At 30.7% G+C, this 17,156-nt stretch overlaps 5 protein-coding genes across 15 annotated transcripts in view; 1 reads left to right on the top strand and 4 right to left on the bottom strand.

Moving 5' to 3' along the window:
- Positions 1-55: 55 nt before the first annotated feature.
- On the bottom strand, positions 56-2,189 carry LOC139097956 (putative gustatory receptor 28b). The gene is made up of 3 exons (XM_070650003.1): positions 1,233-2,189; positions 480-644; positions 56-338 (listed from the first exon to the last, which is right to left on the bottom strand). Exons 1-3 carry the CDS (start codon positions 2,187-2,189, stop codon positions 237-239), a joined length of 1,224 nt encoding a protein of 407 aa, XP_070506104.1. The 3' UTR covers positions 56-236.
- An 875-nt stretch (positions 2,190-3,064) lies between these two features.
- On the top strand, positions 3,065-4,874 carry LOC139096411 (UDP-glucosyltransferase 2-like). The gene has a single exon (XM_070648116.1). It carries the CDS (start codon positions 3,115-3,117, stop codon positions 4,672-4,674), a length of 1,560 nt encoding a protein of 519 aa, XP_070504217.1. The 5' UTR covers positions 3,065-3,114; the 3' UTR covers positions 4,675-4,874.
- Positions 4,838-7,273, bottom strand: LOC139096421 (uncharacterized). The gene is made up of 5 exons (XM_070648128.1): positions 6,910-7,273; positions 6,370-6,435; positions 6,153-6,307; positions 6,012-6,097; positions 4,838-5,220 (listed from the first exon to the last, which is right to left on the bottom strand). The coding sequence occupies exons 1-5, from the start codon at positions 6,942-6,944 to the stop codon at positions 4,909-4,911; spliced, it is 654 nt and encodes a 217-aa protein (XP_070504229.1). The 5' UTR covers positions 6,945-7,273; the 3' UTR covers positions 4,838-4,908.
- Positions 7,274-7,663: 390 nt separating this feature from the next.
- Positions 7,664-9,787, bottom strand: LOC139097952 (putative leucine-rich repeat-containing protein DDB_G0290503). The gene has a single exon (XM_070649989.1). It carries the CDS (start codon positions 9,785-9,787, stop codon positions 7,664-7,666), a length of 2,124 nt encoding a protein of 707 aa, XP_070506090.1.
- Positions 9,788-15,599: 5,812 nt separating this feature from the next.
- The window catches only part of unc-13, a 115,878-nt gene continuing 114,321 nt past the window's right edge, over positions 15,600-17,156 (bottom strand). For all 11 annotated transcript variants that reach the window (XM_070646719.1, XM_070646753.1, XM_070646727.1 and 8 more), the window contains 4 exons: positions 16,939-17,037; positions 16,679-16,844; positions 16,414-16,546; positions 15,600-16,165 (listed from right to left, as the gene is read on the bottom strand). In XM_070646719.1, coding sequence (XP_070502820.1) covers positions 16,001-16,165; positions 16,414-16,546; positions 16,679-16,844; positions 16,939-17,037 — 563 coding nt within the window. In that variant the 3' untranslated portion in view covers positions 15,600-16,000. The remainder of the gene's footprint in view (positions 16,166-16,413; positions 16,547-16,678; positions 16,845-16,938; positions 17,038-17,156) is intronic.

Raw genomic sequence — 17,156 nt, 5'->3', positions numbered from 1 at the left:
AGCAAGTTGTCAAAATACATCAAATGCTTGGTTTTATTTTGAAAAATGTTGCAAAAATTGTGCATATCAGTTAAATCTACATGAATACAAAAAAACATCAATGTTAATCAAGCAAATTCCAAAAATACATCCTGAACCCAATGGGATCAAGGCCCTATTCCAGAGACGTCCCCAAATTGTGGTCATTTGAGCTTTATACTTGGGTCCATCCAACATAATATTGAATAAATTATCACTTAATTTCCAAATTTATTATGAAAAACTGATCCACTGTCATTAGCATAAAGTGCATAAAATTGAATATATATGATTAAGTATGTTGTGATTGAGTTGATCATCTAAAAGCAATATTAGAAAATTTAGATCTTTTTAAAAGACAATTCAGCCAGAACTCGAAATCGACTCAAATTTTGTATAAAAAAATCCACTCAAATCTCATACAAAATCTGACCCAACTTCAAATTCTACACTTAACTTACCCCACAGACCATTCGATAATTAACTTTAAAGAATCCCATAGCTGAAAATGTTATGTCTGTATTAGACAGTTGAAAAACTTCCGTCATCTTTTGAATCTCATTTGATGTAAAATACTTCGATCCATTTAGACGCATCTTGGCAATCAATCGAATGCAAGTGTTGGACTGTGAATGAAAATAAGAAGGTGTGGTAGAAAGTAATAAGCAGTGAAGAAGCAGGTGACAAAATTTTATAGAAATAACAAGAATTACTTAATGGATATTAAATTATTCATGGAAAGTAAATGCATTTTAACTGTTATTGACTTGATTGAGTCTTGGGAATATATAATGGTGCTGTAAATATGTGTGTAATTTCGTCTCTAATGTACATTGACTTTAGAGTCCATATGGAGTCCAATGGAATCCAATTCTCGGAGTCCTGTCTCCTCTGGTATGCAGGAACTTGAAATTGGAGCTCAAAGCCGATAAAGCTGCAGTTGCGGCCAATTTGAGATTTATCGTGACTCACCAATGTGCTTCAACACACAAGTGGCTCATCACTGATCTAAGTATACCAATCAACAATCCCAAAGCCCTTAAATCAGTGATGGGCAACCTGTGTGCCACCAAAAAATGCTTAAAAATCCCACGAACCACATTTTGTCTGTGATTTCAGTCTTGACTTACCACCAAAATTTACCATGACATAAAAAGGCTGCCTACCACTACCTTTAATCATAAAACTTGTCACAGTTCACCTAAACAACTTACCATACTAGCAATCATCTCACATAAAGTTGTCAATCCAATCGTTGCCGACACATTAATTGCAATAATGTTAACACACAGTCCAACAGCCCACAACGAAAATCCCAAATGTGAATCCTTTTTAGTCACAATCAGCGTATAGCAATGATAAATTTGAGTTGTTGTGATGACAAAAATGGATGTAAAGGCTGACAAAAAAATTGGTCCGAGAAATTTTTCCAATGCCAATCTCAAGTCGAGGATTTCCTGATAAAGATGAAAAATTGACGGCATATTGGAACGGATGCTTTGCTCGACACAGAATGACTTGACATCCGTCACTTTCATGACTTGTGGGAAATTTTGGAAGCACAAAGCTTCATTTTTGAGGATTTTTATGGTAATTTTGATCCGATAAAAGATGAGGATCAGCATGCAGAATGAAAAGCACAGCGCAGCAAGTGACACGACAGTCGGTAAGAATGTTACAGTCCAGTATATGAAGGAAGTGAGTCTGTGATGAATCAGGATCACAAAGACTTCATATCCACCCATGTACAGCACAAAGGTAACAAAATAAAATATGCTGACTAAGACAATTCCATTCATTTTGGTCTTATTGACATCAATTGACATCTGAGATGCACGACATTCAAATTTTTCAATACATTTAAGTATCTCGTCCATGGTTGACGCCCGTGTAAATGGAAATACCAAAATAATGCTCAATGTCCATGCATTAACAAGCAATTGAATCCAATTTGAGATGCTTGTCAGCTTGTCCGATGACAAATCATTTTCAAAGAAATTTCCAATCAGGATGAACCAATAAAAGAGTAGGAAAGTCATGACAAGTATCACGTAGACTTTTTGTAGACGAACTTTGCCATTTTCATGGAAATTGTCATATGAATAAGGTAGAAATCCGAAAATTTTGAAGAATTTTAGGACTGTAATGAGAATGTTTAGGTCTAGTTCCATTTTTAGGGATGGAAAATTGTCACGGGAGAAGAATCCGGTCAGTTTCATGCTAGATTGTAGGCTATAGGATTAGATTCAAGATAGCTTGTAATGAGTTGATTCAAATTCGCTCAGATGATGCAAATGGTCAGTAGTTGTAGCTTATTAAGTCAATTTCAGGCACAATCTTCAAATAATCCTCAAAAGTTGAGAACTTCAACCACAAAATTCACTAATTTTCTAAACTTTTCTAGCCTTTCAACCAAAACTTCCTTACATAATTCACTTTTACCTAATGACGCTGTCATGATACTTCAATCCAGTATTTATAACCCTTTGTAAGACAATTAAGAACTTTCTCACGGCAAATATTGAAATCCATTAAAGAACTTAAGTGTTTTTTATTTAGAAACTTGTTTTGTGATTTAAGGAATTCGTCGATATTTGTCAGTGTCTGTCTCATGTGTCTTAATACTTAATTGGGTGTATCATAGTTTATACAGCTGTGCTCAAGGGGGAGCAAGAGGAGGATGATAGGGTCTTTAGGGAATATGCTATCTGTGAGATATGGAATACATGATGCTTTCACCCCAGCTTCATACTTTTGGACAGAATTCTTCATATTTCTAATGTATCTCGAGCCAAAAATGGTAAAATAGTCGAAGAGGGAGGAGTAGGGTCTAAAAATTAGTATTTTGATGTAACGTAATAAGTGAATGAATCCATAAGTCCTTACGTCATTTCTCATCACTTATAAACATGTGTGACAATATTTTATGTTTAAACAGTTCAACTGGAAGCTCACTGAATGTTGACTACAGCTGTATTTGTTGCCTATTTAAAAACAAAAAAATTGAGACTGAAAAATTTAAATTTATACACAGTCTGGTGTAATTGTGGCAGCTAGGCAGTCGTGTATGTTTAAAATTCCTAAAATTGCAAGATCATGGCTGCTTCCTCAATCATCCTAATCATTTTAATCATCAAAATACTTACAATTATAATTGATTCATCAAAAATCTTAATAATTTCACAACAACCGTACCTAACTCATCAGAAAATAGCAGCAAGACTAGCAGATGACCTTGCATCACATGGCCATACGATCACAATCTTCACATCCAACAAATTTGACATAAATCATGAAAATATTCAAGAATTCAACTTCAAAACACTAACTTTATCGAAAATTGAAAGGAATTCACACAAAAATTGGCTGGAAATTTATCAAGACTTGACTAATTTGCACTATAGACTCAGCATCGAGCATATAAAGCATCCTGAAATCAAAAAAATTATGAAAATTGAGACAAAGTTTGACTTGCTTATCATCGACTGTGTAATTTGTCAATTGTTAGCAATAGCTGAAATTCAAGACATTCCTGTAATTTATTTAAGTCAGACGGAACCGCTAAATTTCATCAACGACCATTTTGGCAACGAAGTCAATCCATTAATACATCCAGAGACTCATGCACTCGGATACAGACATGCAAGGCTGTCTCTTTATCAAAAATTTAACTCATTCATGTCTTATCATTTTTGGAAGTTCATTGGCGGTCTGCATCATTGTGTGATCCTCAAAAGATCTTTAATCCACGAATATCCCAGCCTCAATTTCACTTGCCAGCAACTTTTGGAACGTTTGAACTTCTTATTCATCTTTACTCATCCAGCATTCGGCAATGTTCGTCCATTGGTGCCTAAAACTATTCAAATTGGATTTACTTATGTTGATTCTGTTCAGGAAGTGACTGATGAAGGCTTGAGGAAGTTTATGGACAGTTCTGAGGATGGAGTTGTTGTCTTTAATGTTGATGGACTTAATATTGATGAAATGCAGGTTTTTATGAATGTTTTATCGGAACTAAAGCAGTCAGTTGTTCTGAACATTCAAAATTCCTCAATTTTACCATCAAACCTGCAAAATCCATCAACTGGAAAGTTCTTCACAACCAAAAACATCGAACTTTCCAAAATAATCGGACATCCGAACATAAAACTTACAATATCCACAGCTGACTATCGTGAAATTGAAGTCATGCTCAAGAATCACATCCCAATGATTCTAGTTCCACTTACACATGAGCAGATTGTCAATGCTCACATGATGGTCGAGAGAAAAGTCGCAAAAGTCATCGACATATCAGCATTAAATCAATCAACTCTGTTGGGCACAATGCAGCATGTCCTCAACAACCACAAAACATACAAAGAAAATGCTAGAAAATTAGAAAAATTCGCATCTGATCGACCAAGATTGAGGGACATGGCAGTATGGCATGTTGAGTTTGTTATCAGAAACAAAGGTGCTAAGCATTTAGACTATCCAGGTCGGTTGGTTCCATATTATCAGAAAATATTCATTGACATTTACTTCTTCATTGCTGTTGTGATTTATGGGATATGGAAAGGGATTCAGATGTATAGGTGGTTGAAGGGGAAGGTGTGTCGGTTAACTGGATGGAGGGTGGGTAAAGGAAGTGGTAAGAGGAAGGTGGAGTAGGGTAGGATGAAGGAAGGGAGAGGAGATAAGGGAATTTGGGAGTTTTTGGGATTTTCGACTCAAAACTGCTAAAAAATTGAAGAATTTGATTCAAATAAGCTCGAATCGGGGTCACCTGACACTCTCCAGTGTCCAGTTACCCAAATTTCATCACGAAATTCAATAATTTTGAATAAATTTACATATTTTATTAAATAACACTTCCTTGTCAATATCTACACCTCAAGAATATACTCAACAGCTCAACTTCCTACTTCCAGCCTCACTTCTCGTACTAATTCCATCTGATGTGTCAGATGTTGGACCTCTATAATTATAATCCTCTTGATTTTCAATAAAGTAGTTAACAGCACGCTGCTTTTGATTATGTTCATGTAAAAATATCTCATACATGGCACCAACACAGAGCAGGAAGTATCCATAAAATAATCCAGTTAATATTCCAAAGATGATTGATGATGTCGTCCATTTTATGATGAATAGGAAGGATGTGATTGTCATGAAGGCTAGATAGGTCATGAATGGGATGACTTCTTTGTGTTTTCTCTGGGAAATAAAAGAGGAAAAGGTTGATTTTTAGTTAGTTTCTGCTAAGAACTGTAAATCATGTGTTTTAGAGACGCATGGCTGAAGTCAGTCCACTCCCCCTCCCCATTGATCCGTCAAGAAAGTCAAGAATAGAACCAAATGAGCTAACACTCGCCTCAACCCAACTAGTAAGCATATTCTTGCATAAAATGAGTAATCAGCGCCATCTTCCTAATAGTTCTGTAAACATTCTAGAAAGAAATCCTCTCATGTGTCTCGGCTAAGCACAAAACAGTATAAAATTACCTAAAATTGTGACAATTATCCAGCGTCATTATAAATCGTCAATTCAATCATTTCTGTCAAAGTTGTCAATTCAATACCTAATCCAGTTCTGCACTATCATCAGTCCAACCTACCCGGGGCGCAATCAGAAGAGTATGTAGGGTAGGAGTGGATTGGGGGGTCAATTTCAATTTTCTAGGAATGTTCATGATTTAAAAGTTGATACCTCTCTGGGGCAGGATGACTACACTAAGGGGTACACCAGCGGGAGTCAAACCCATCCTCCTTCCCATGCCTTAACATTTTAACTCCACCTTTGCAACCAACCCCCCAGCAGAGTTATTTAATGTTCAAATATTCTATCCAAATAAACATATTTAAACAAAATACTACGTGAATTTTTTTTACTTTTCAGCATCTCCACATGCTGACTTAAAGTCTAATTTGTATCGCAAATAAATTGTCAATCAATCATGTGAACTTCAAAATTCATTTATGATAATTTATAATGTAAATTTACTCACAGTTTTTGTTGCTGCAACAAATTTATATGAAATATAAGTCAATCCAATGTACAAGACGATTATACAGAAGGCAGTGATGGAAACATCTGGAATGGATTCGGTATTTTATTGGTTTTTGGACTCTAATTGCTATTAACTTACAGCCTTCTTCAGTGTAATGGATGCACTTCTCAAGTTCTGCCTCAAATTTAAGGTAGTTTAGCCATTCGACTATTTGTGGACATGGAACGAAGATTCTGATTAAAATGACAATGAAAGCAGCGATCATTGTGAGGAAGTTCTTGATGAATGAGAACCTGGAAAGCGCAAGAGGAATTGAATGTTATCGAAATCGACCATAAGCTATAAAGTCTGTTACCATCCCAAAAATATTGCTCCTGGTTCCAATTCCATACAGCATAAGAAGCGTTCCAAAGAACACATTCTGAAATTAGAGTTTGAAAATTCAGTTTTAGGCAAAGTTAATAAGGCAATTGTAGCAAGTGATGAAGAACATTGCTTATAATCAGGTGGTGGGAAGAGTCATTAGCTGCTACTCATTGTAGAGGACAGTAAATGACTGAATACAATCGGACAAGTTGCTTTGAATATCAAGCCATCAACCAGAGTTGGCAGGACTCTGGAAATTTGAATCCAATGAACTTCAATTGGGCTTCATTAGAGTCTGAATCCAAAATGGAACCCTGCCAACTCTATTATCAACAAGCAGAGCAGCTCAATATAGCGAATCACATTATTTGTCGTAAAATGGGTCAATTGGAGCCGTTACAACTATGGCAAGCTGTAGAGTACGCGAAGAGCTGTCAAAGTGTCGTCAGGCAACTTCGCGTCTTGCCGTTAACACAACGACGTAGCCGAACCCCTTCATACACATTATACTGTTCAAAAAGAGACTCACCTGTGAACTTTTGCGACTGAACTATGCACAACCATGTTGATTATTATTATATTACTTAATTAATTTCTGATTGTTCAGCTTTATTGTGGCTATTGACTCTGATTCAATTTACAATGTATTTTAATAAACACAAACAATTTAATGAGATTTACACTACAATTCACAGTATGATCAAAAATGAATTAATCATCAATTTAATGAGTTTATTCAATTAAGGATTTATTATCAGTTGTTGGAACTGGATTGATACTTTTATAAATTGATGGAATTACACCAGATATTCACAGATCATCAATCTGACTATTTTAAATTATTTTGAATTTTATTCAGACTAAAAAATTATTTTTCACGTCTTTAAGTCACAAATCTTCAACACAAAATGTCAATTCTGTTGATTTGAGGCAGTCAAGATAAATAAAGAAAGTCGATCTGCTTCGATTTGATGATAATTGAGTTAAAAAAGGTGTAAATTGGTTCATAATGAGTTAGATTCATATTATTGTTGTACGAAGATTATAGCAGATGTATCCAGTGTAGCCAAATTCATGAGGAGCAGGAGGTAAGGACCAGGAGCGTATTCAGAGGGGGGTTCTGACTGAAAAATGGAAAATTGAGAGTTTTTGGGGTCAAAAGTGAATAATTTCTTTAGTAATATGCAAATTGATGAATTTTGTCCAGGTAGGAGGTCGATTCTAACCCTCCCCCATCTACCATCTGCCCCTCTCCCCCTCCCCCAAGTGCTCATACACCAAACTTAAACCTCATTTTCCTCAGAATTTAAAGGAACTTTTTCTGTGCTGTTTATTTCAGCTTTAATTGTAGTTTCATCAGGAATTATTGGATCTTCAATGTTGCTTTCCATTTCATCAGATTTGGGACTTTCTGGAATTGAACCTGTATCTTCGGTATTGTCTTGAACTGTTGAATTATCTTCCAAATCAGCACTTGGTGTTGTTACAGATTGATCATCATCATTAGCTTCATTTTGTGTATTTTCATTATTTTCAGCCGATTCTTTACTAGCAGCTGATTGTGTTGTTGTTTCTTCTGGCTCGCCTTCTTCTTTGTCAGTTATTTGTGTTGTTGTTTCTTCTAGTTCGTCTGGTTCTTTGTCAACTGAATTCTCATTTACTTGTGTGGATGGTTCATTCTGTGTTGTTGAATCAATTGCCGTTGTTGTTGATTCAGTCACTGATTCTTTGTCTTGAGTTGTCAAATTTGTGCTTTCAGTTGCTTCTGTTTGTGCTGGATCTGGTGTTTGTGTTGTTGATCCAGTTGCAAGACTTGATTCATCCATTTGGTCTGCTTCTTGAGTTGTTGGTTCTACATTGTCAGGTGATTGTGTCTGCTCTATTTCTTGTTCCTTTGTAGTTACGTCATCTTTGCTCTCATCTGCTTGCGTTGTGTCTTCAAGTAGGTTTAATGACTGTGTAGTTTCGTCATCTTTAGTGTCAATTGGTTGAGTTGATGAATCGTTTTCATTTTTTGTAGCTTCTGTGGTGGATTCTTTACTATTTGGTGAATTTGTGTCCTCCTCGGTAACCTCAGTATTATTGACGAATTGTGATGTTGTTGGAACTGATGTAGATTCATTAATATTCTTCATTTCTACAGTAATAGTCGAGATTGTTGTTGAAATTGACTCACTTTGACTTCTCATTTTGACATCCATAAGATCACTTTTCACTTCCTTCAATTCAGCCTGCACATCCGATATGATTTTATTCTCAATTCTTTCAATATCTTGACTAAGTTTTTGAAGTTCTGACGTAACATTTAAAGCATTATTAAGGATAGCATCTTCAATGTTTCTTTGGGATTTGTTCAATGTTCTTTTGACTTCTTCTAGATCCTCACTAATCGTCCCTAGACATTGACTTGAGTCTGGTTCAAGTTTTGATGCTTTTATGTCTTTATTTTGAGATTCTAGAATGGATTCAAATTTTGAGGTTATGTTGATCAGTGATTCATATTTGTTGGACATGGTTTGAACTTCTTGTAGGATGCTGATTATTGTTTTTGTGGATATGGAATTGAATTCGAGTAGATTAGCCACTTGATACTTAGTTTCTGTCAAGTTTTGCTCTATTTTGTTAACTTTTTCTGATAAATCTGTGAATAATTTTTGAGTTTTGTTGAAATTTTCATCAAATTTTTGAGTTATTAGCTTTGCAATGGAATCAAATAAAGAGTCTTTTGGCATTTCAGTGACATTATTGACCAAACTTGCATTTTCTGTGCCAAATTGCTCAATTTTTTCAGGAATTGATTCATTGTGCTTCATTTTCAAATATTCCTGATTCTTACAAGTGTGATTAAAGGTTGTTATGACATTTTTGACAGCAATTGCATCAGTTCCTTTCAAATCTGTGCAAATATTACCTCGAAGGTTTAGATTTGTCAGTTCCTTAAGTCCATTAAACACATTTGAGTCAATATGAGTGATTTTATTTCTTTTAAGCCAAATTAACCTCAAATTTTGATTGAATTTGAACAATTCAGCTGCAATAATTTCAATATTATTGTCACTAAGATCCAAATAGGTCAATTTTGGAAGTGGCTTGAGGTCAGCTTGATGAATTTCCATTAAATTACACTTATTTATCGAAATTCCTTCAAGATTCTTAAAATGAACTTCTAATCCAGTTGGAAAGTAATTGACTGTAAAGTCGTGAACTTTAAAAACTGCAACATTGTCGTTGGATTTTGAGGTTTTGTGAGATCCAGTTATGCTTGTGATTTCTGTTGAATTTTTGGATGATATTGTCAGGTCTTTCTTAACTTCACATTTATATTTTGTTTGTAATAATACAAATTCAGCTGTTTTGAAGTCACAAACAATTGATAAGGTTGATGTAGTGATGGTCAATTGAAGCATGTAGATGAAAATGCTGTTAAAGGAAGGAATAAATTTGTGAATTTAGTGATTTTGGTTAATTAAAGACATTTTTGAGCGACACAAATGAAGGAGGCTCCGCTTAACCTCTTTGATAGTCATATGAACGTCATTTGGCCTTCACATGGATCCGGCTTCCATTTGGCATCAATAACAGAGGTTTAGTGTAGCCTTTAAAGCTCCACGGTGGAGCCTTCTTCATTTATGTCGCTCAGAATTCAACTTACAATAATATTTTCATTTTTAATTTTGATTCACTTTATAATTTTAATATTTCCTTCTTTACTGTAGCTCAGTTAATAATCAAATGAGCCAGCCTGATTGAACATTTGAATGGAAAAAATAGGAATAAAATGATTGTAGTTGATGCTGATTATGATGAATCGAAGTATTTTATTATAAATACTGACACTTATAAATAGAAATATTAGATTATAAAATTTGTATTGAAAAGTCAAGTCCTCAAGTAAAGTTGACTGAGATCACAATTCAAGTCTACTTCTGAGAACCGTATCACATTGAAGAATTTTATGGAGTCTGAAATTGAGGGTATGACTTCATATCAGTGGATTAACTAGCGATTTCGGATTTAAGCAGTCTTAAAAAATCATTAAAAATTGAAGATTTTTGTCTTAAAAAAGTCTGATCTTATTCTAAGTGACCCTCAAAATTCAGAAGTTCCATGCATCATCCCTTAGAACGTGGATGGAAGAAGGTGGATTGTGAGGTACTTGGCTACAAATTGAAGAAAATTGTTCTACCTACTGAAAACAACTGAATGCCAAAAGATACTAAAGATAAAAACCGTATCAGCCAAAAACAGCAGTAAAATCAGTAAAAAAGCCTCAATTTTTTTTGATATTTTTTCATATTTTCGATATTTTTGTTGTTTTTATTTTTATTAATTTATTCACAATTTGTTATTTTTTTTCACAATATTTTCTTTATAATTATTTATCGCATTGTATTTTTCTTTATCATGATTAATTTATTTATTTATAAACTTAATAATAGTCATAATAATTTTTTTTTCATATAATTTATTTAATTGTTGACTTTTTTTTCTTCATCGAATATTTTTCTTAAATTTGATTTTTTTTTTGTATTTTTTTTTCGAGAGATGAAGAAAAAAAAACTTTTTTTTTGTAGCATTTCAATTGTCAATTTTTGTCATATTTTAATGGTTTTATAGTTTTATACACTTAACATTAGATATTTGTATGTATATGTATATTCAAAATTTTAATAAACAGTTTTTATTTCACTTTTCATTCGCGACTTTTTCACACATTTTTTATTTAGTTTTTATTTTTTTGATAAATTTGAACGAATTTTGTTTTATGTTGAAAATAAATTTGTCATTTTCAGTTCAATTTCCTTGGATTTATTTTTTTTATTTTAACATTTTGTTGGTTTTAAATTATTTTTTAAATCAGTCAAATTTTAATCAATTTTTAATTAATAATTATATTTAAAAATTTAAATTTTTTTTTAAAATTTTCAAATTTTCAAATTTTAAAAATTTTAAAATTAAAAATTCAAATTTAAAAAATTTAAAATTAAATTTTTAAATTGAAAAATTTCAAAAATTAAAAAAAATCATGAAAACGTTTTCAAATATTTTTAAAATTTTAATTTGAAAACTAATTTCAAAAAAAATTAAAAATTTCAAAAAAAAAAATTTTTTGTCAAAATTTTAGTGAACATTTTCATTATTTTATTTATTATTTTTTGTGTCTCATCCATTCCGGTCATGTATAATAATATAAATATATTAAAATGTATATAATGAATAATTATGAATAATGTAAATGTTTGAATGTATTTGTGTTTCCTTTATTTATGAAAAATGATTGCAAAAATTCCTCAATTTTTTAACATTTTTTTTTTTCAATCATTTTTCACAAATTTTTTCATTTTTTTTAATTCATATCTTGTATAATTATTGCATTAATACTTTGTCTCTTGTGTGCAATTTTTTTTATTTGAAGATGAAAATCAAAAGTTTTTTTTTTTTTTATGAAGCGCAAGAAGAAGTTTGGAAATTTCCCAAAAGTGGTTTTTCAATTTTTTCAAAAATTTAGTTAAGCAACAATTTTTTTTTATTTAACAAATTTATTCATTTATTTACTTTTTTTTGATAAGAAAAAACGTTTTAGTGGCACTTGAAATTTTATTCAAAAATTTAAAAGCTACCGATTTGTCATCAAATTGTTTTTAGATTTAACAGATGTTGAGAGTTAAGGATAGATTTAAAATGAGGTTAGGTAAGTCTTTTTGTGAGTTTGGGGGTAGGGTGGGGTGCATAAGAACCCCAAAAAGTTCAAATTCAAGTGACAAATTTCGATTTAAAAATCAGAAATTTTTAATAAAATTTAATCAAAAAATTGAATTTTTTGAAATTTATTTACCCATGGTTGACCCCAATCCCCACTCTAGGATAGCACTAGTGGATCCACCATAGCATGGGGTCACTGAAAAGTCAGAATCTATGTTGAACTGGATTCAAATTAGCTCTAAATTGGATTCGAGGGTGGCGATTGTCAAATTAAAGATTTTTTGTCCAGTAGACCCCCCCCCCCCTCCCCACTATAGCGCCATGTGCTATTTCCAGTTTCAACTTTAAAGATTTCAGGATATTTAGGACACATTTTCAAACCTATTTTCAATCTCTTATTGTAGAACATTCAACAACTTTTCCACATTTTTAACAATCAACATCGGAAATAATTTTTTCTTTTTTTTTTTAATATTTCGGTTAAATTTAAACTTTGAATATCGTCTGATATATTTCATAACTATTGAGGAATTTTAAAAACATTCGATTAATATCAATATTTTTATTTTTTGGACAGTTGAAAAATTCAACAATAAAAAACAATGAAAAATTTGAATTTTTTTAGTTTTCCGACCACATTTTTATATTTTTTAATATTCGATATAAATTAAAATTTTTTTCCTATTTTTTGCAAGCTTTTTTGCGGATTTTTTGTATTTAGTTTGAATTTACACGTTTTAGATTATTTTATAAAAATATTTGAAGAATTAATGGAAAAAATATTAAAAATTAAAATTTATAAAATAATTTTTTTTTCAATTTTTTTTTGAAAATAAAAAATAATTTTTAAAATTAAAAGTTTGATTTTTAAATGAAAAAATTTAAAAATTTCAATTTTGTATTTTGAATTTTAAAATTTCAATTCTGAATTTTATGTTTTAAAATTTCAATTATAAAATCCAATAAAATTAAAATTTCACAAATTTTAATTTAAAATTTCAGCAATTAAAATTCAATTTAAAATTTAAAACAACTTTTCAAAAATTTGTAAAATTGAAATTTCAATTTTAAATTAAAAAAAAAGTTAAAAAACTGTAAAAATATGAAAAAAAATTAAAATTTCCGTTATTATTTCAATTTCCTTTCTAGTTTTTCTTCATGAAAGAATTTCATTTATTTGTTTTTTTTTTTAAATTACACAGTTTTACATTAATGCATGCACATGGTCCCGAGCATTATGATTAAATTATTTATGTTTCTTTTTTTTATTTATTTTTCACTTATTTTGCTAACTTTCCACGAGATTAAATGGGATTTAACTTTATTTTTTGTTTTTTAAATATGAAAATTTAAAGATAGAAAAAAATTCACGATGACTTTTTTTATGAAATTTAAGGAAGGGAAAAAGTTTGATTTGAGACTTTACAGACGCTAGTGCCGTGAAAAAGCTTCGCAAAGCTTGCAAATTCTCTGAAAAAGTTTTGAGATTTTTTTTGAGAGAAAAATGAAGTAAAATTTGCAATCTAACATCAAAAAATCCATCATTTACGTCACAATCTATGTCCATGTCCCATCCATTGATATGCATAAAAATTAAGTAAGTTTATCAAGCCAAGTTACCATCCCTTGATATATATTTTTAAGTATAAACATTGCTGGGCTTAAAATATTGCAATTTTTTTTCAACATTTTTTTGTGATTTAACGGAAGTCAGAACTGGAAGTCGACCATGATTAGCTATTGAGCAACTTTCAAGTCGACTTCCAGTTCTGAATCGGAAGCAACAAATTGGAAAATTAATAATTTAAAAAAATGTTTTTAAAAACAAACCTGAATTTTTTGACCTGGGATTGAATTAAAAAACAATTGTTAATGTGATGAGTCAGGGGTGCCGTGTGTCATTAGGGTTGGAGTTTGATTGGAAGTTCGATTTTGAGGTTAGGAATCTTAATTTGTAGGTTAGGAATCTTAATTTGTAGGTTAGGAATCTTAATTTGTAGGTTAGGATTCTGAATTGTCGCTAATATTTATTGAAACCTTAACTAATCATGTGTTGCAGTCAAAAACGTATCCTGAAGCTTCTTTTTGTCATGTGTTGCGGATTTGAGAGCCTTGTGAGAAGGTCTAAGTGTGGAACCGGGGTAGAAGGATAATTTCGCCAAGAAACCCTAACCCTCCATATAGAATTCTAATAAAATGACGACTAAGTGACCAAAATCCATTTTTTTATGGAAAGCACACCAAAAAAAGCCCAAATTCCTAACCTAACCTCAATTTAGCTCCCCTCAAGTTCACCCATTCATTCAAAACCACCCTGACTAAAATTCTACACTGTTCTGCGTGAATATTGTTTAATGTTTCCATTTTGGTCTAAATTTCTTGTTTTCTTTTAATGTCTGAAATTACTGTATTGTGTGTATAAATCTATTATTGATATTGTTTTATGAATGGTAAGACAAAAAAAATTTATTTTTTACAGTTTTTTTTTTATTGGATTAAATTTTTTTTAATACTTTTTTAAATTTGTAGGTTTTTTTGAAATATTTTTTTTTAAATATTGATTAAGTTTTGCTCTTTTTTTTACCTAAAAATTAAATTTTTCGAGAAATTTGAAGACGGTTTTTTTGTTAAATTTTTTTTTAAAGACTATTTAACATTTTTTTTTAACTTTATTTGTTGACTTTTTAAAGCAGAATTAGAAATGGAATTAGAATGTAAAATTGTTTAAGCAAATTTACATTTTAATTAAAAATTTCTAAATTTTTTATTCTTTTTTGTTTCTAAAAAATGTTAAATAGAAATTTTGTCTCATCTAAATATTTTTTAAGATTTTTTTTTCATAGTTTTTGTGTGTTCTTTATCATTTTTCTGATATTCCATCAATGACATGGATTAGTCGCAATTTATTTAATTTATTGATAATTTCTAACTACTTGTTTGAATTTTATTTTCAACATTTTTGGTCTATTTTTGCTATTTTTACAATTTTTTTTTCTCATTTCTTTTTTTTTTCTTGGTGGATAAAATTCTATTTTTTTTGTTTTTACAAGAATTTTTTGAAAATTAAATTCAAGTTTGTAAATTATTTTAAATTAAATTTTAAAGTTTTTAAAAAAAAAAATTAAATTTTAAATTTTAATTTTCAAATTCGAAAGTTAATTAAAATTTAATAAATAAAAAATTAAAAATTTTTAATTTTTAAAAATTTTAAATTTTTAAAATCAAAAATTTCAAATTTTTAAAACTAAAAATTCCAAATTTTTAAAATTGAAAAATTCCAAATTTTTAAAATTGAAAAATTCAAATTTTTAAAATTGAAAAAATTAATTTTTAAAATTTTAAATTTTAAAATTTTAAAAATTTAATTTTTGAATTTTCAAAACCATAAAATTTCAATTTTTTAACAATTTTAAATTTTTTTTCAGAAAAATTTGAAATTTTTTTGAATTTTTTAATTTTTTTTTTAATTTTCAAATTTTTTAAAAAAAAATTCAACATTTCAATATTATTTTTCGGGATTTTCAGACTAGACTGTTAAGTATTTGTTCATAATTTTAAATATTCTTGTACTTAAAATGTGATTCTTTAAACTACAATTTTTACTTCCATTTCCGTCACTGCTGACTTGATTATTTATTTTTTTGTTCATATGTGTTAAATTACATCCGAAAGCTTTTATTCCATATTGACACCACACACGCTTAATTTGTCCACAATTTATTTTAATTAGTTAATTGTGCATTGATGTTTACAGTGCCGATCTTTAATGATTTTATTAGTTTTAGTTTGTTGCCTTACTTCACTAAGTCTGTATGAATCAATGTTATTGTGTTCACTTGGACGTATCACAACCAGATTATTTTACATTGTTAAAATTAAGGTTTTTTTGTTTTTTTTTGTGCTGATTCTTAAATTCTTTATTTGTCCTTTTCTGATGGCTCCTGTCGAATTTCTGACTTGAGCTTGACAAATTCCTTTGCAACTTCGTCGTTGCTACGCTGCCATAAGATTCTCAATATTGTCCAACCGGTCTCGTCTTTTGGAATACTCTTGAAGAGTGGAAGCCAGCGGGCACATGAGCGCTAAAATTGAGAAATTTTTTTGAGGTTAGAATTTTTATTTTGAGGTTAGAATTTTTATTTTGAGGTTAGAATAGCCAAAATTTGAGGTTAGAATTGTCAAATTTTGAGGTTAGAATTGTCAAATTTTGAGGTTAGAATTGTCAAATTTTGAGGTTAGAATTGTCAAATTTGAGGTTAGAATAGTCAAAATTTGAGGTTAGAATTGTCAAATTTTGAAGTTAGAATTGTCAAATTTTGAGGTTTTTTACCTGATCAACAATATCCTTAAGCTGCAACACAGCAACACCAACGAGACGATCTTCACGTGCAAAGCAGTAATCACGTACGCAAATGTGAAGTTCATAGAAGTCCAATTGCTCTTCTGATGCGGTATTGAAGGCACTAAAATGAAATTTTTGATTAGTTCTCTATATTCAGGTCAAGTTCGAGGATTAGCCTCGAATATGAGTGTCAGGTATAAGCTCTGGATGTTTTAGACCCCAAAAGAAGTCCAAAAAGCATCAAAATACTCACAAATGAAATGTCTCATTGTATTTTGGCGACCAATTATTAGTCTTTGATTTTGTTGCCATTTTACGCTTCTTGTCCTGCAAATGCGGACCTGTAAGATTAATCTCAACATATGGACGAAACACAACACCCGATGGACTGGCCCACTTCAAGTCATTAGCGGCAATAACTGTAAAAAAATTGGGAATTTTTTTTTGTTTTGTGAGGTTAGAATTATTGGATGTGGATGTGCATAATAAGGTCTGTGAAGCTTAATATTTTACCTTTAACTGTAACTTTATGTTCACCCGATCCAGCTTGTGTGAACAGATCAACCTGTACAGACACTTCACCTACAACTTCGTCATCAACATTTGTCGAATCTAAAAATGGTTTTTTAATTAAAATAAAAAAAAAATGTCATTTTGGGTTGGATATGCATTGGAACTAGCGCTCTAAACTTTTTTGCTCTATCGAACATTCCAACAAGAAATTAATAAAA

Source organism: Chironomus tepperi, unplaced genomic scaffold (assembly GCF_022539635.2).
Source record: "Chironomus tepperi strain 1889 unplaced genomic scaffold, CSIRO-AGI_Ctep_v1 contig_34, whole genome shotgun sequence".
Taxonomy (NCBI): Eukaryota; Metazoa; Arthropoda; class Insecta; order Diptera; family Chironomidae; genus Chironomus; species Chironomus tepperi.
This window is presented reverse-complemented; position numbering and strand designations above follow the sequence as displayed.